This window comes from Rhipicephalus microplus, unplaced genomic scaffold (genome assembly GCF_043290135.1).
Source record: "Rhipicephalus microplus isolate Deutch F79 unplaced genomic scaffold, USDA_Rmic scaffold_14, whole genome shotgun sequence".
In the NCBI taxonomy this organism is placed as follows: Eukaryota; Metazoa; Arthropoda; class Arachnida; order Ixodida; family Ixodidae; genus Rhipicephalus; species Rhipicephalus microplus.
Genome location: NW_027464587.1, coordinates 18,066,314 through 18,081,402, shown reverse-complemented (window position 1 = coordinate 18,081,402; position 15,089 = coordinate 18,066,314). Strand labels below are relative to the sequence as shown.

At 42.7% G+C, this 15,089-nt stretch overlaps 1 protein-coding gene across 1 annotated transcript in view; it reads right to left on the bottom strand.

Moving 5' to 3' along the window:
• The window catches only part of HDAC3 (histone deacetylase 3), a 148,673-nt gene extending 135,636 nt beyond the window's left edge, over positions 1 to 13,037 (bottom strand). The window contains exons 1-3 of the mRNA XM_037432381.2: positions 13,019 to 13,037; positions 12,231 to 12,364; positions 12,083 to 12,165 (exon numbers count right to left, since the gene is read on the bottom strand). Coding sequence (XP_037288278.1) covers positions 12,083 to 12,165; positions 12,231 to 12,288 — 141 coding nt within the window. The 5' untranslated portion in view covers positions 12,289 to 12,364; positions 13,019 to 13,037. The remainder of the gene's footprint in view (positions 1 to 12,082; positions 12,166 to 12,230; positions 12,365 to 13,018) is intronic.
• Positions 13,038 to 15,089: the final 2,052 nt, after the last annotated feature.

The window sequence follows — 15,089 nt, the reverse complement described above, 5'->3', positions numbered from 1 at the left end:
CATGCTCAAATGAGCCAATGGCTAATACAACAGCTTTTAAGCAATAATTTTGGGTATCCTACGTCTTTTTGCAAGAGAAAAAAAAGCTATTTTTAGCTGAGTTTCAGAATTTATTGTGAATTACAAGCCAGGAGCTGCGCTATAATATCTGGCCCACATGTTCTCGGGCCCCTGGACTACCAATGAGAGCACTTTCTGACCATGCTCGAAAAGTGTTGCACGGCCGTTGCACGGCTTGGTAAACGGCTGTTTTTGGTCAGCAACTACAGCAGAGGTATTTTGTCAGTAGAATCTGCAAAGCATGCACACAAATCCAGCTAATCTATCCCTGCTGTTTTACTGATGATATGTAACTTCACTAAACAGTATCACTTTCAAGCTCCTGTGATCACCCCATGCAATGACAATGAGCTCTAGTGAAATGCCAAAGATCCTACCATTTGTCATCATTATTTTAGCACACATTCAGATTGGTACCTATGTATATCAAGCAATGAACTCCTTTTGTTTTAGTTACACTAAGTTATCACACCACTCACGGTTTTATTGTTCAGTAACAATGACCCAGGCCCGTAGCTATGTCCCTCCTCCCCACCCTCCGGAAAAATTTTCTGGCTGCAGGCCTGTGGTGGCCATTTCTTAGCTCACTATATTTTGCGTATATATGTATGTTTTCTTCTCAGTTTTTGATAACTATTATATATTCCTTTCCCATGCTAATGAAATTCCATATAGTGTTTCTGATGTTACAATGGTGTTAGCGGCCCTTTGAAAATTTTGTTGGGCACCTAACAGCGTAAATACATGTGCCACAAAATGAAGTACTGCAATAAACCTCCAAGCACATCTGGCAGGACTTTGCTCGGTGCTGAACCAGACGGTTCCTTTTACCAGCTCGCTGCTTCGTTCCAGTGCCAGACTAGAGGAGAAACAGGGACCACACTTGAGGGCCTGCTCACTGCACCAGGTGGCCTCTCAGTGTGAGCTGACAACTTGATTCTTCCACACATAAAGAAACACTGGTTCGAGCAGCATAACTCGATACGGGCACACAAAGAGGACAGACACGAATGTCAGAGCTCTAACTACTGAAATTTTATTCCTATGCCCACGGCTAAATAAATAACCAAAATGCAGAGTGACCAACAGGTATTTAACAGAGATTGGCCCCTCAGGTGACTTCCATGAACTGATAATTTGCACGCCACACATATGTGAAAGTTCTTTTCTTGTCATAACCCGTGACACGGCACTGATGCATGCGCTTCCTTCTCCATTTCTACGGCTTCTTTAACGCCAGTGGCAACAAAGAGCTCGTTTTGTGGAAATTTTGCAGTTGGCATCGTTGATTGCAAGTGCAAAAACCATCATCTAGTGCATGACTGAAAAATCTAGAAAGCTATAGATAATAAAATTTCTTAATCTGAGTGAAGATCGAACCCAGGCTGTTTGCGTGGCCAAGCTGGTGTTCTATCATGAAGCCGAGCATCTGCTTGGAAATACAGACAAAATGACTTTCTCTGCTTGGAAATGCAGTGAAAGTAACTTTCATGCTTCATAAACACACACGTGCTGTATCAAACTACCACATGTAATATCCCAGTAATATTGCATGGTACAGGCTTACATCGCAATCGGCCGTAAGAACATGTTAAGGTCACAACGACTCCATAGTTTAAAGCCGGCAACCCATTACAAAAGGCACACACATTACAGCATATATATTCTCTTAAGATCATGCAGTGGGTGGATAGCAGAGCTGGACAGTATCACGATACAAAAGATCGGATTGATATTTAAGAGATACTTTTGAGTATCTGTACTTCTTTATCAAGATACATTTGAAAAATGTATTTGTATCTCAGTAGTAAAATACCTAGTTGATGTATCGGTTGTATCACGTTACTGTGCAAGGCACAAATGTCTTTTTTTCTCCCTTCTCTCTTTCTTTTTGTATTCTGTATCAAGACACATTTGAAAAATGTATTTGTATTTTAGTAGTGAAATACCTTTTTGATATATCGGTTGTATCAAGCTACTGTGCAGTGCACAGATATCTCTTTTTTTTTTTCTCTGCTCCCTCTCTTTCCTTTTGAATTCTGTATGAAGATACATATAAAAAATGTATTTGTAGTTTAGTTGTGAAGTACCTTTCTGATGTATCGGTTGTATCACGCTGCTGTGCAGGGCACAGATACCTCCTTTTTTTTCCTTTTCTCTCTCCGTTTTTGTATTCTGTATGAAGATACATATAAAAAATGTATTTGTATCTTAGTAGCGAAATACCTTTTTGATGTATCGGTTGTATCACGCTACCGTGCAGGGCATAGATATTATGAAGAAGAATTTTATTCGAGGCGAGCTCGAGCTGGCACACACTGATGATGAAATCTACAGATGAGGAAATTATACAAATGATGATGATACGTGTAATTGATAAAGAAGAGTCAGTGACTGCACTCAGATTAACTCCCAGTCATGCTGGAAGCGGCCTCCTGGCCGCGCAACAGACAATATTAAGAATTGCATCGGGCGTACAGCTTCAGTCGAAAAACATGCACAATTTCTGTCCCACGGCAACGGTGGTCGGAGGGAGCCTTAAGTGGTGAGATACGGTAATTAATGAGGGACGTTTGTTCAATGACCATCTATAAAACGACTGAGGAATTTTTCACATAAGCCGGGCTCATGCAGGGTAGTCCAGAGAAGAAATTCGTCTCCTGGCGAAAATGTGACAGCAGGGTAAGTTGAGTAGCAGCAAGACTTGCGAGCTTCCTGGGAGAAGCCGGTTTTAATTCGGGCAAGATGACGGCAATGCTCGAGAAGAGACCAAAATTGTGCGGATAAAAAGCCCGCTGAGGTAGCAGGAGCCAAAAGGAAGGAAACGTCCAGAGTTACACTTGGAGAGTGGCCATAGGCCAGAAAATAGGGAGAGAAGCCTGTGGTTTGTTGCGTAGCCGTATTGTGGGCGAACAGTACGAATTAAAAAATGGCGTCCCAGTTCGTGTGCTCCGGGTTGACGTACATGGCAATCATGTCTGAGAGGGTATAATGAAAGCATTCTGTCAAGACATTTGTTTTGGTGGATGATCAGTAGAAGTTGTCTTGTGGTGTTGGCGGCACGTAGAAGCTCAGCAACAATAGAACAAAGAAAGACCTTGCCATGGTTGCTGAGCAGAACACGTGGAGCTCCATGGCGTAAAAATATGCTACACAGAAAAAAATCGGCTACTTCAGTGGCTGTACCAGCATGCAGCGAGGCTGCTTCCACGTAGCGAGTGAGGTGGTGAACAGCCATCACAATCCAAGAATTTCCATGGGAGGTCACAGGAAGGGGCCGTACAAGTCTATCCCAACGACTTCGAATGGCAAAACGGGACAAGGAAGAGGCTGCGGAAACTCAGAAGGATCAGTAGTGGGTCGTTTCCCCCGTTGACATAAGGCACACGAAGAAACATATTTAACAATGACAGATGAGAGGCCAGGCCAAGTGAACCAACTGCGTATTTTGTCGTATGTGTTGTGATAGCCGAGATTCCCAGCAGCAGCATCATCATGGAATGTCTCAAGAACCTGACGTTGTAGACAAGGTGGTATAATGGGGACCCATTTGTTTCCTTCAACCTGGTAAATATAGCGATGTAAAACACCATCGTGTAGTTTAAATTGTTTAAGTTGTCGACGAAGTCTGGCATTCGGAGGAATGAGTGTGCCTTCTAAGGGTGCTATTATGGAGCGGAAGTAAGGGTCAACGCGTTGAGACGACACAAGGGTAGATGGGCGGCCAGATCTTAGCCAACTGAGACCCGCGATGGGTGATGCCGCGGTAGAAATTGGTGACGATGGGCTATCACGGTTGGGTAAAGGGCAGCGAGAGAGAGCATCAGCATCTTGGTGCTTTTTACCACACCTGTAGATGACATCGAAATAGTGCTCCTGAAACGAAGCACTCAGCGACCAAGGTAACACGATAAGTTCTTTAGCGACGAAAGCCGGCACAGTACATTGTGGTCGGTGACGACTGTGAACTGACGGCCGTGGAGGTATGGGCAAAATTTTTGTACTGCCCATACAACAGCGAGGCACTCTTGTTCAGTTATTGTGTAATTTTTCTCAGCAGCAGTCAAAGCACAACTGGTGTAAGCACTGACACGTTCGCGTGCGGTATTGTCACGCTGCAGTAGAACGGCACCGAGACCATGACCACTAGCGTCAGAGTGAAGAATGATGGGTGCACCTGGATCGAAGCGACAGGGTACCGGGTCGGATGTCAGGGCTTGTTTCAACGCTAGGAAAGCCTTTTCACAGTCTTCGGACCAGACGAATGCCGCCATACTTGTGAGCAGTTGATGGAGTGGAGGTGCAAGCTTTGCAAAGTCACGTATGAAGTGCCAAAAGTAGGATGCCAAGCCGAGAAAACAGCGCAAGTCTTTTTGACGCAATGAACGGGAAAACTCGAGGACGGCGGCAAGCTTTTCATGATCCGGTCAAATACCGTGTTTGCTGACTAAGTAACCTAGAACCTTGATCGTCTTGCTTGCGAAGGCGCATTTTTTTGTATCCAGCTGTAAACCAGCTTTTGCAAGGCAACCTAGGACTTTTTCGAAACATTGCAGATGTCGAAAAAAGATTGACGAAAACACTATGATGTCGTCCAGGTAGCATAAGCAGGTTTTCCACTTCAGGCCATGCAGCACGCTATCGATCATTCGTACGAAGGTAACGGGTGCATTACAAACTCCGAAAAGCATTACGTTAAATTCATACAGCCCATCTGGGGTGGTAAAAGCCGTCTTCTCTTAGTCAGATTCGGACACTGGTATTCGCCAGTAGCCCGTTCGCAGGTCAAGGCTGGAAAAATACTCTGCGCCATGCAAGGAATCTAGTGCATCATCGATTCGTGGGAGAGGATAAACATCTTTGCGCGTTATTTTGTTCAGTGCCCGGTAACCAATGCAAGAACGTACTGTTCCGTCTTTCTTCTGCATTAAAACAAATGACGAGCACCGTGGACTTGAGGAAGGACGTATGATGTTTCGTCGAAGCGTGTCTCCGACGTTTTTTTTTTCGATTATCTTGCGGTCTGCAAGAGACACGCGGTGTGGGGTCTTGAAATGGAGAGAGCCTGGCTCTTGGAGTGAGCGGATACAGTTGTCCTGGTCAGAACAAACCAAAACAACTCACTGATTTATTGAACTACCTTTAGAAACGACGATATTGTCAGCCGAATTATTATAACATCAATCGTGATCAATACGCTAAGGCATCCTTACCCAATATTAAACAACACTCAACAACATGACAAGCAAAGCAGTGTCGCTAATGTCTGACCCACCACGTGGGCGCCGGAGACAGCCCGCGGTGCCGTCCTTGGCAGACCCACCGCTGGAGGCAACAGTCCGTGCCACCACCCCACGCCAAAAGAGACTCGCTCAACTCTCTTGCCTGCCACCAAGGCTTGCCTTCCACCAGGGTTCACCGCCGGCGATACCGCTCAACCAACCGTGATGATGATAGTAGTGATCACCGCTCGCGAACACAACGCCATCTATCGCTCGGTAGTTGTAACCCGAAATTTAAATTTTGTGCGAGACACGTGCGCCGCGCAGCACGAACAGCTTTACAGGTGGTGTCAGCACCCTCCCAGCGGTATGGGCGCCGGTGAATAATTCGGGAGCCATCAGTCTGAATTCAGCGAGTCGTGGAAGTTTTCATACCAAGGACAGCAGAATAAACATGTTGTTCAATAAATTCAGCAATTCTTGACTCTGGGCTGCTGTCAGATCAGGGCTTATCATCACCAATAAAGGAGTGGAAGAGTTGAGTGGCGGTGAGCTTGGCTCTGGTACGTCTTCCTGACTCGGAAGGGCAGCAATTGCAACGGTATGCGTGTCAATAGCGCAAGTGACTGTTGATCCACAGGGCAACAATAATGATTCGGAAGTCTGATTTAACGTAGTAATGAAAGCAGACCCTTCAGAAAAACGGACAAGGCCTGGAATGATCAGAATGCCCGATGTACCTTGTGGCCATAAAGTAATAGAAGCACGTCCCTATCCACAATGTTGATGCAATTAATGCTAATTACTTCTTTTACCAGTTTGCACTATTTTTTCAGTTTGCACTAGATACCAGTTTGCACTATTTTTCTTGTGGAAACGGGGTGAGCACACAAAGTTTATGGTGCCTCAAGAATGTGCCCAAAAACACCATTCAACATGCCGGCGTCAAGAGTCACGATGCAGCATGGCAACCTCAGCCAGCTACCGCTAAGTCACTTGGCATGTCAGGTGAGCTTTTTAAGCGACCTATTGCTCTTCGGCAGCACCTGGTCGTCGTGCAAGATTTCAAATACCGAAACCCAAGTGCGTGTCACAAAATAACCCCATTTTACGATAATACACAATCTCAGCAAACACAATTTTCTTAATAGACTCCAGCACGGATTCAAAAAAGGCTTTCAATCTGCACTCAGCTAGTTAAAACCGTACATGATTTTGCGAAATCCATTAACCAATGCAAACAAGCCGATGCAATTTTTATGGACTTCGCCAAAGCTTTCGGTTAGGTTTTGCACAAAAAATTACTTTTTTAAAAAAATTAGAGAAAGCACTTCAAAACAAAACATTAATGACCTGGCCCTCTTTCCTCTTTTTACTTAACTAAATGATTGGTTGTCAAAATATGTAACGGATGATTCTGGCGTTCTCCAGGGCTCAGTTCTAGGGCCTCTACAATGTTTTTGTTTATTATAGATATGGTAGAACAAATTCCTGTTAAAGTAGAAGGCTACGCAGAAGACTGTGTTTTGCACTCAGAGACCCATAGCACATTTGATCAACTTTTGTTAAACTGAGCATTTCAAAAAGTAGCCTCCTTGTGCGAGGAATGGCAAATGGTCATTAACTTTGATAAAACTGTAATGCAAATTACAAGAAAGGCCCTCTGCTTTCTACCTACAACACTAACAAGTTTTTTGTCTGAAGTCACTAACTATAAATAATTGGGGCTTTACATAACAAATGATCTCTATTGGAACAAACACATACACATTACGACAAATGCAACTAACAAACAGTCTTTTCTACACCGTGCTCTCAAGCTGTCCACATCTTATGTCCACCTTTTAGCATATAAATCAATTGTTTTACCAATATTAGATTCCACTGCCAATACCCGAGATTCCTTCACTAAAACTAACATTAAAATTTGAAGAAGTCCAAAAAAGAGCAGCGTGTTTTATAGATAACAATTTATCAGGGTCTTCTATTACACCCCTATTAAACAAAGCTGAACTGTCATCCTTATCATTAAAATATAGTAAATCAAGACTGTAGTTTTTGTATCAACTAATTAAAGGCCAGCATAAAGTTAACATAGCCTATCTCTTTCTTTTTCTTCTGGCTACTCTACCAGAGAGAGACATGACTTCACAATAACTCCCTTTCCTACATGCAGTAAGTGCTTTAGGTGTTCATTCTGTCCTCGCACCATATCCGAGTGAAATAAACTAACTAATGTGATTGTTTTATCACCCTCATTGGCATTGTTTTCATTAGAATTAAAAAGTGCTCTGGCCAACTGAATCATATTACACATTGCATAAATATAGTTCTTTTTCTCTGTTTATTTATTGCATTTTCTTGTATCTTATTGTATCTTCTTGCCCGTGAAATTTATATCTGCCCTATACACACTGTATAGCCTTTGTCTATTACAGACCCATGTACTTGCCGGTTTTTTTTTTTTTTGCTCATGACTCACTTCGTGTACCACCCAGCTAAAATCACCGAATGGTGATTGCAGTACCTATGAATAAATATATAAATAAAATCTGGTCACAGCAGGCATCACACCCAACCACTCTGCGAGGCAATCAGTTTTTCTTCCACAGAGCCACGCCAGGTCTCGCAACTGCTTTTCAAGTACACCGTAATGTTCATAAAACGTCAACTGTGATTGCAACGCTCCTACTCACAACTTTTACAACCTATAGGTGGCGCGACTGTACATCCAACAAGGTGGCCATTGAGATGATCCCCCTGAGAGAGAAGGTGCCAGAAAGTACACGTTTGGCAAATAGTGCAATTCTTTGGGCTTTGGTGGCCCTTCGATTCATGTTTTTGTAAAATTGGGGAAGCGCTAACATACTATCTTAAGTAAATAAATTTCGGCTAGCACACTGGATGGATGAATATGTGCAATAATGTTAATATGGCAAGCACACTCTTCACATTGCTGGCTGTGCATAATGGCACGCAATGCCCACTGTCATGCTAAAAAAATTTTATAATGCCTCAGTAGAAATTACTCACTAACATGAGATACATTTTTGGGAACGTGCATTTTCGGGGACATGCACATTTTTCTTGTATCGCATTCTGCCGTGAAAATGATGTAGAATAAGCAGATGAAAAAAAAAAGAAAAAACGTTTTGCTTTTCAATACCGAAGCACAAGCACCAATTGAGGCATGTCCTATTACCGCAAAATGATTTTATGATGCATTCTTGATTTAAAAAAAAGAAAACAACAGCAGAATATCAGAGAATTAAGTCTGCAAGCAGCGAACCAAATCAGTGCCAATTTGCAACTTTCACATATAAGAGGTGGTGTTCCCGTTAATATTCTATGTTTTCGGCATTTGAGAAGTACAAAAGATAGCATGGTGCGGGGCAGAAAGGACAACCAAAAAGCGCCACCGGCAAGTAATACCGAACGAAAAATGCTGCAGGTGTGAAGTTCACGGAGACACTTCGCAGATGCTTTAGATGTGGAATTATGCGATGAACATTTGGAACAAGTCCTTTCCTTCTACTCCAGAGGTAGAACGTATTCTTAATTAGTTCTGGTACTGTTTGCACAGCGACTGCAACGAGTGGATGAAGTAAGCGTGAAAATTGCAAGCCTGGAAGTTGATGTACTCATGCACAAAATGGGTGCTGCATACATTCACGGGCCTTGGTTATTTGCCTGCTAAATTTAACCCTCTTAACAAATCATGGCTTTTTGGGGTGCTAATTTGAACGGGAGGCTCACTTTTCCTCCCGGTGTATACAGACTGTGAGCATCAAGGTTCGCAGTTGAGAAACTCAGAGGGTTGCAGTTATATTGAGGCTGTCCACAATGTTGAAGAACGACCACAAATGCAGAAAAGCAAGCAACGACGTCTGCTGTTTCAAGCAGGTCTAAACTTCAATTATCTAAACAGAGCTTCTGGCAGCCACTGCTCAGCGGCACCACGGTACCTGGAAATCGCTAAAGAATGTCGATACTAAAAGGAGGAAGCAAACTCGAAAATCGTCAAGCAAGTATTTAGATAACAGCAGAATACCAAGCCAAAAGGAAACATCGGTTAAGACGAAAGCGAAGGAAACAGAGAGGAACATGTGGAAAATTGGAATGCTTACGAGATCATTCTTCGAGACCTACTGAACTTTTAAGTCAACTAAGAAATTGCAAAAGAAATGATCTACGAGAATTCTCGGGTACTTCTCTGCTGTTCGAGGCCAGAACGAGAATATAGTGGACCAAGACGTACCGAGCCAAATATGAAGGCACAGACACATTATGTAGTGCATGTGAGAAGGAAATGGCTGAACATTTAATAATGTTCTGCAGAGGGCTCCACCCTATAGTCGAAGATAATGGCACGGAATTTTTCAGACCATTGGGGTTTAGGGAGAGTGAAGGCAAAATAGACTATCAACAGGTAGAGATAACAAGGAGGGGGTTAACTGATTGGTGGCTACCATCAAGGCGCAAGTGAAAGTCAATCTTTCAACACATAGTGATAGTACATTATTACAACATATAGTGATAGTACATTACTTATTGTTTCTGATGTATGTCAATGATATCGCATATATAGCAAAACCCCATGTTAAGCTCAAACTGTTTGCTGATGATTGTTTAATTTACGCGCGAGTGACTAGTAGGAAGGACCAATTGAACATTGTCGAATGTCTAAAGGAATTACACTCATGGTGTGAAGCTTCGGGAATGGAAATCAATTATTCGAAATCTACCACCACCCACATTTCTAAGGAAAAAAATGATAATTCCATTTGAATACAGTATCGAAAATCACATAGTGCATTTAAGTACCTAGGTTTCACAATAATACATAACCTAAAGTGGCACACACATATTGATGTTTGCTCTAGGGCCTCACAAAAATTGTACATATTAAGAAAAAACTGCAGGGTGCTAATATGGACGTAAAACTTCTTGCTTTTAAAACTTTCATACGGCCGATACTGGAATATGCCAGTATTGTCTGGAGTCGCCACCAAAACGTGCTTGTAAATAAACTTGAACTCATACAACAGCTTGCAGCTCGCTTTATATGCTCGAGATATAAGCAGAACGATTCAGTCACAGAAATGCTACAACTATGTGATCTGGAGACGCTCCACAAGCGCAGACGCAAAAATAGATAGTTTCTTTTTCAATTATTAGAAGGTTAGTTTAAAGTTAACAGAAATGACTACATAGAACAACCTGGGAAACGAAGCGAGAGGGCAAACCATACACGAGTACTGCAACCTTATTTTGCACGAACGAAGGCGTACCGTCAGACTTTCTTCCCCGATGTCATTGAAGAATGGAATGGGTTACCGAGTAACATAGTCAATGCGGGTGATGTTGATTAATTTGTGCATTTACTTGATTTACATTTATGTGATTTATTGTAAATATTATTACAATTGTTATTCGTTGCATTGCAAATCAGGGTGTGTGTTTTTCGTTTGGAATGCAGAGCTTTCACGGATTCGTATATATGTATACCTGGTTTATCATTGGGAGATGTATAGTTATATCCCGAATTTGTTTGTACAGTGTGTCGTACCTTTCCTGTAATGACCCTCAATAGAGGGTTGACAGTATTTCTAAATAAAATAAATAATACATAACTTTATGACTAGGTGGCGTGAGCCGCCAGCCGACCTAAAGGGCACAGCCGGATACATCCATCTATCCGTCTGTTGCAAACCATACAGCCGTCACATCGGGTTACCGACAAGTGCAGTGAAGAGCCATTATTGAACCTCATTTATCAAGCAGGGCCGTCATCCTCGCTGGTACAAGCACCACTCCGGGTGTTGCTAATACCCATGTCGCTGTTGGCATGGCTAAGCAGCAGTAAACATCCCACTGTTAACATGTCTGTGCATACAACATTTGTAAATACTTTTCGTATTGAGTAATGTCTCACTCAATATTATATATATATATATATATATATATATATATGCAGTGAAATAGACACACGTATGAAGCGGTTTTATTGACGTTTCAGCCGCAGGTCCGGCCTTCATCAGAATCCTTTTGATGAAGGACGAACCCCTGGCCAAAACATCAATAAAATCACTTCGTACGTGCGTCTACTTCACTACGGGTAATTTTACCCGGACCCAGCACCACTTTTTCTTGGTATATATACATATATATATATATATATATATATATATATATATATATATATATATATATATATATATATATATATATATATATATATATGAGATATAACAGACAGTAATGGCAAGGAATGTACAGGGGAAGTTATTAAAACCAATGGAATATATATATATATATATATATATATATATATATATATATATATATATAAAGGAAACAAGTGTCTACTTAAGGGCTCGTTTTTTCGTGTTTCACACAATATTAATGAGATCTAACAGACAATAATGCCAAGGAAGGTATAGGGAAAGTTATTAAGCCAATTGCACATATATATATATATATATATATATATATATATATATATATATATATATATATATATATATATATATATATATATATATATATATATATATATCCTGCTTACAGAAAGTCATCTTTTCACTCAATTTTCTTCATATTTACATTACAATTTGGTATAATATCTTCCCCTATACTTTCCCTGGCATTATTATCTGTTACATATCATTAATACTGTGTAAAAACACGGAAAAACGAGCCCTAAGGTATATCTCCGCATAACATATCTGCCGCGGCAGTAGCAATGAAATGCGGGATGGCAGCCTAGTGTCTTCGAGGAGGAAGTCTGCCGTGCTCACCTGCATCTTTTTGTAGAGGCCGTAGTGCATGACCAGGCTGTGCGTGACCGACAGTCGCTGTGGCTTCATCGGGTGGCCCGGACCTGCGTGTGATCACGAACAGCAGAAAATCAAGCACCCATTCGAGGCGACCGACAGTCGAACGCACCGTAGTGGAAGTTCCCTACGTCCGGGTCCCAAAAGTACATTACATTCTTCTTCGTCATCGACGGCAGCGGCACGGCGCCTCCATCACGACAGCTTGACAATTATCGCGGCCGTTTGCTATGGAGACGTGTAGGACTGCAGTAAAAGCACCAAACGCGCAATTAAAAACATCGACATAAACACATTTTGTTTAATTATTTTTAATATAAATTTATGTATACCTATTTTTTAATACAAAACAAGTTAAATGATATTGTTGCACAAAGAGCGCCAACTTTAAAAGAGCTTTGCCATTTTACTTCCCCATCGCAGGCTCGCACAGAGGTACCACTACAGTGGCTATTCTAGCCACTGTAGTACTACCAACAAAACACTTATACAGTATCATTGAGGTACGTCCTGCTTCCTTCTATAGGCTATCAGATGTGATTTGACATTGTAAGCACGGGTGCTCATTGAACGCCATGACACATTCAGAAGCGGTCATTCGTTCTTCGACAGCCCTAGCGTAGCCATGCAGATGGCTGAGGACGGGATTTTTGCTGCGTAACCTACACTGACCGAAGTGCCCAGTCTCACTTGGCTTACGGCAGCTACGGTGAGATAGTTCTACCAATTAGTGCGATGGTGTACTAGAATGGGGCAGTGTGTTGTCTTCACAGCAAACCAATGGGACATTGGTGTGGCGGTTTGGGCTAGTTGGTATGACATGACGATTGTTATAGCGCGAGAACAGAACGACGACAAAAGGACAAGACGATGATGATCCTAGAGAGACTGGATCACTACCACAAAGGGTGATCGGGCAAAAACTGGGCGGCAGGATCTTCAAGTTGAAGGCTTATGGTGTTTTTACAAACACATAACCTCCTAGATTTCCCTTGCCTGCCGCATTATCAGCGGTCACTTAGAAAGCGGCCATTGTCGGATAGATGGATGGATGGATGTGGCTCTACCCTTCAGATCGGGCGGCGGGTATCGCCACCTGGCCGTAATACTCAGTTAACTAACCATTAAATTTATGTTTTTTTTTTCTTTAAATAGTGAAATTGAGGACTGGTACTTTAAGGTAAACAAATTTAATTTTCACTCGTGCATTGACTTTAGCCACCAATCAGATAACCTTCTTCTAGTTAATTCTACCCGCTTAAAGTATATTTTGCCCTCCCTGTCCATAAACCCCTGTGCTTTGAAAAACTCTGCGCCATCATCCTGAACTATTGGGTGACGCCCTGTACAAAACATTATCAAGTGTTCGGCAGTTTCCTTCTCCTCTCCACATGTACTGCATACCGTGTCTACAGACTACCGCTTCGTTACCGTGTACTAGAATACTTTCCAGTGGCACGACCGCGCTTCGCCGGCTGACGTGCGTGATGGCAGCTGCAGCGGCAGCACTGCCATCGACCGCCCTTGAAAGTTCGCCCTGGCTACAGTGAACTAGAAGGTTTTTAGTGGCAAGAGCGAATCGGGCGTCTATAGGAGGCGCTGTGACGAAAAAAGCGAAAAATGGAGTGTTAGTGGAGCAACGGATTCCGGGATTGATGTACGCAGACGATATAGTGCTGCTGGCGGATAATGCGGAAGAACTTCAAAAACTGGCTGACATTTGTGGTGATGAGGCAACGTACCTAGGCCTACATTTTAACCCACAGAAATTTGGAGTCATGGTGTTCAACGAGGAAGCTCATGTAGCACCAATAAGGATACAACAGGAAGCCATACCATTAGTAAATAAGTACAAATACTTGGGGATCTGGCTTAATGAAGGAAAAGGCTACCTGAATGCTCATGAAGAACACCTCAAACTGAAAGGGAGACGAAATGCAGCAGTAATGAAATATAGAACACTTTGGGGACACAATGAGTACGAGGTAGTACGAGGCATCTGGAAAGGGGTAATGGTGCCGGCACTCACGTTCTCTAATGCCGTATTATGCTTAAAGTCAGATATCCTGTCGGGGCTGGAGGTTAACCAAAAGGCAGTCGGCAGGTTAGCTCTGGGAGCTCACAGTAAGACTACAAACGAGGCTGTACAAGGCGATATGGGTTGGACTTCATTTGAGGCGAGGGAAGCACAAAGTAAAATACGGTTTGAGGAGCGACTTAGACATTTAGATGAGAAGAACTGGGCAGCCAGAGTGCACAGATACCTGTACCTGAAAAGTGTGGACACCCAATGGCGGAAGAGGACGCGAAAGCTGGCGACTAAATATAACTTGACCGCGGCAAATAAGCAAAGGGGGCCAGTTAAAAAGCAAGTGAGGGAAACAGAGACGCTCATGTGGAAAGAGAGGATGGAAAAGAAGGGATCGCTGGGAATCTACAAGGCAAGCAAACAAGAGATCCGGAAAGAGAACTTTTATGACAACAATAAAGGTAGTGCGTTGCTCTTTGAGGCGCGGGCTGGCTGCTTGAGAACTCTAACTTACAGGAGCAAATATTCGTCACAGGATGAGACATGTGTTGGATGTGGCATAAATAAAGAAACAATCGACCACATAGTCATGGAATGCCAAAAGATTCAGGCGGATAGAAAATGGGGGGAAGGTCACATTTCCTGAGGCGCTGGGCTTCGCGGTTGATGGAAGCATTAACTGGTCAGCAGTAGAAGGGACTGTGGTATTACTAAGCAGCGGCTGGAGTATTGGTGGAGGAAAAGCAGAGAAGTCGATAAAATAACATCCCAGCCAAGAGTAGCGGCTGGGCAAAATTAAAAAGACATCCGAGTTGAAGGACAAAATTTAAACTCGAACTATTAAGGTAGGCTAGATGGCACATGCCGTTACCCCGATTCAAAGAGGAGGCCTTTAATCATCATCATCATCATCTGTCCGCCGCGCGTAGCGCTGCAGTCAGA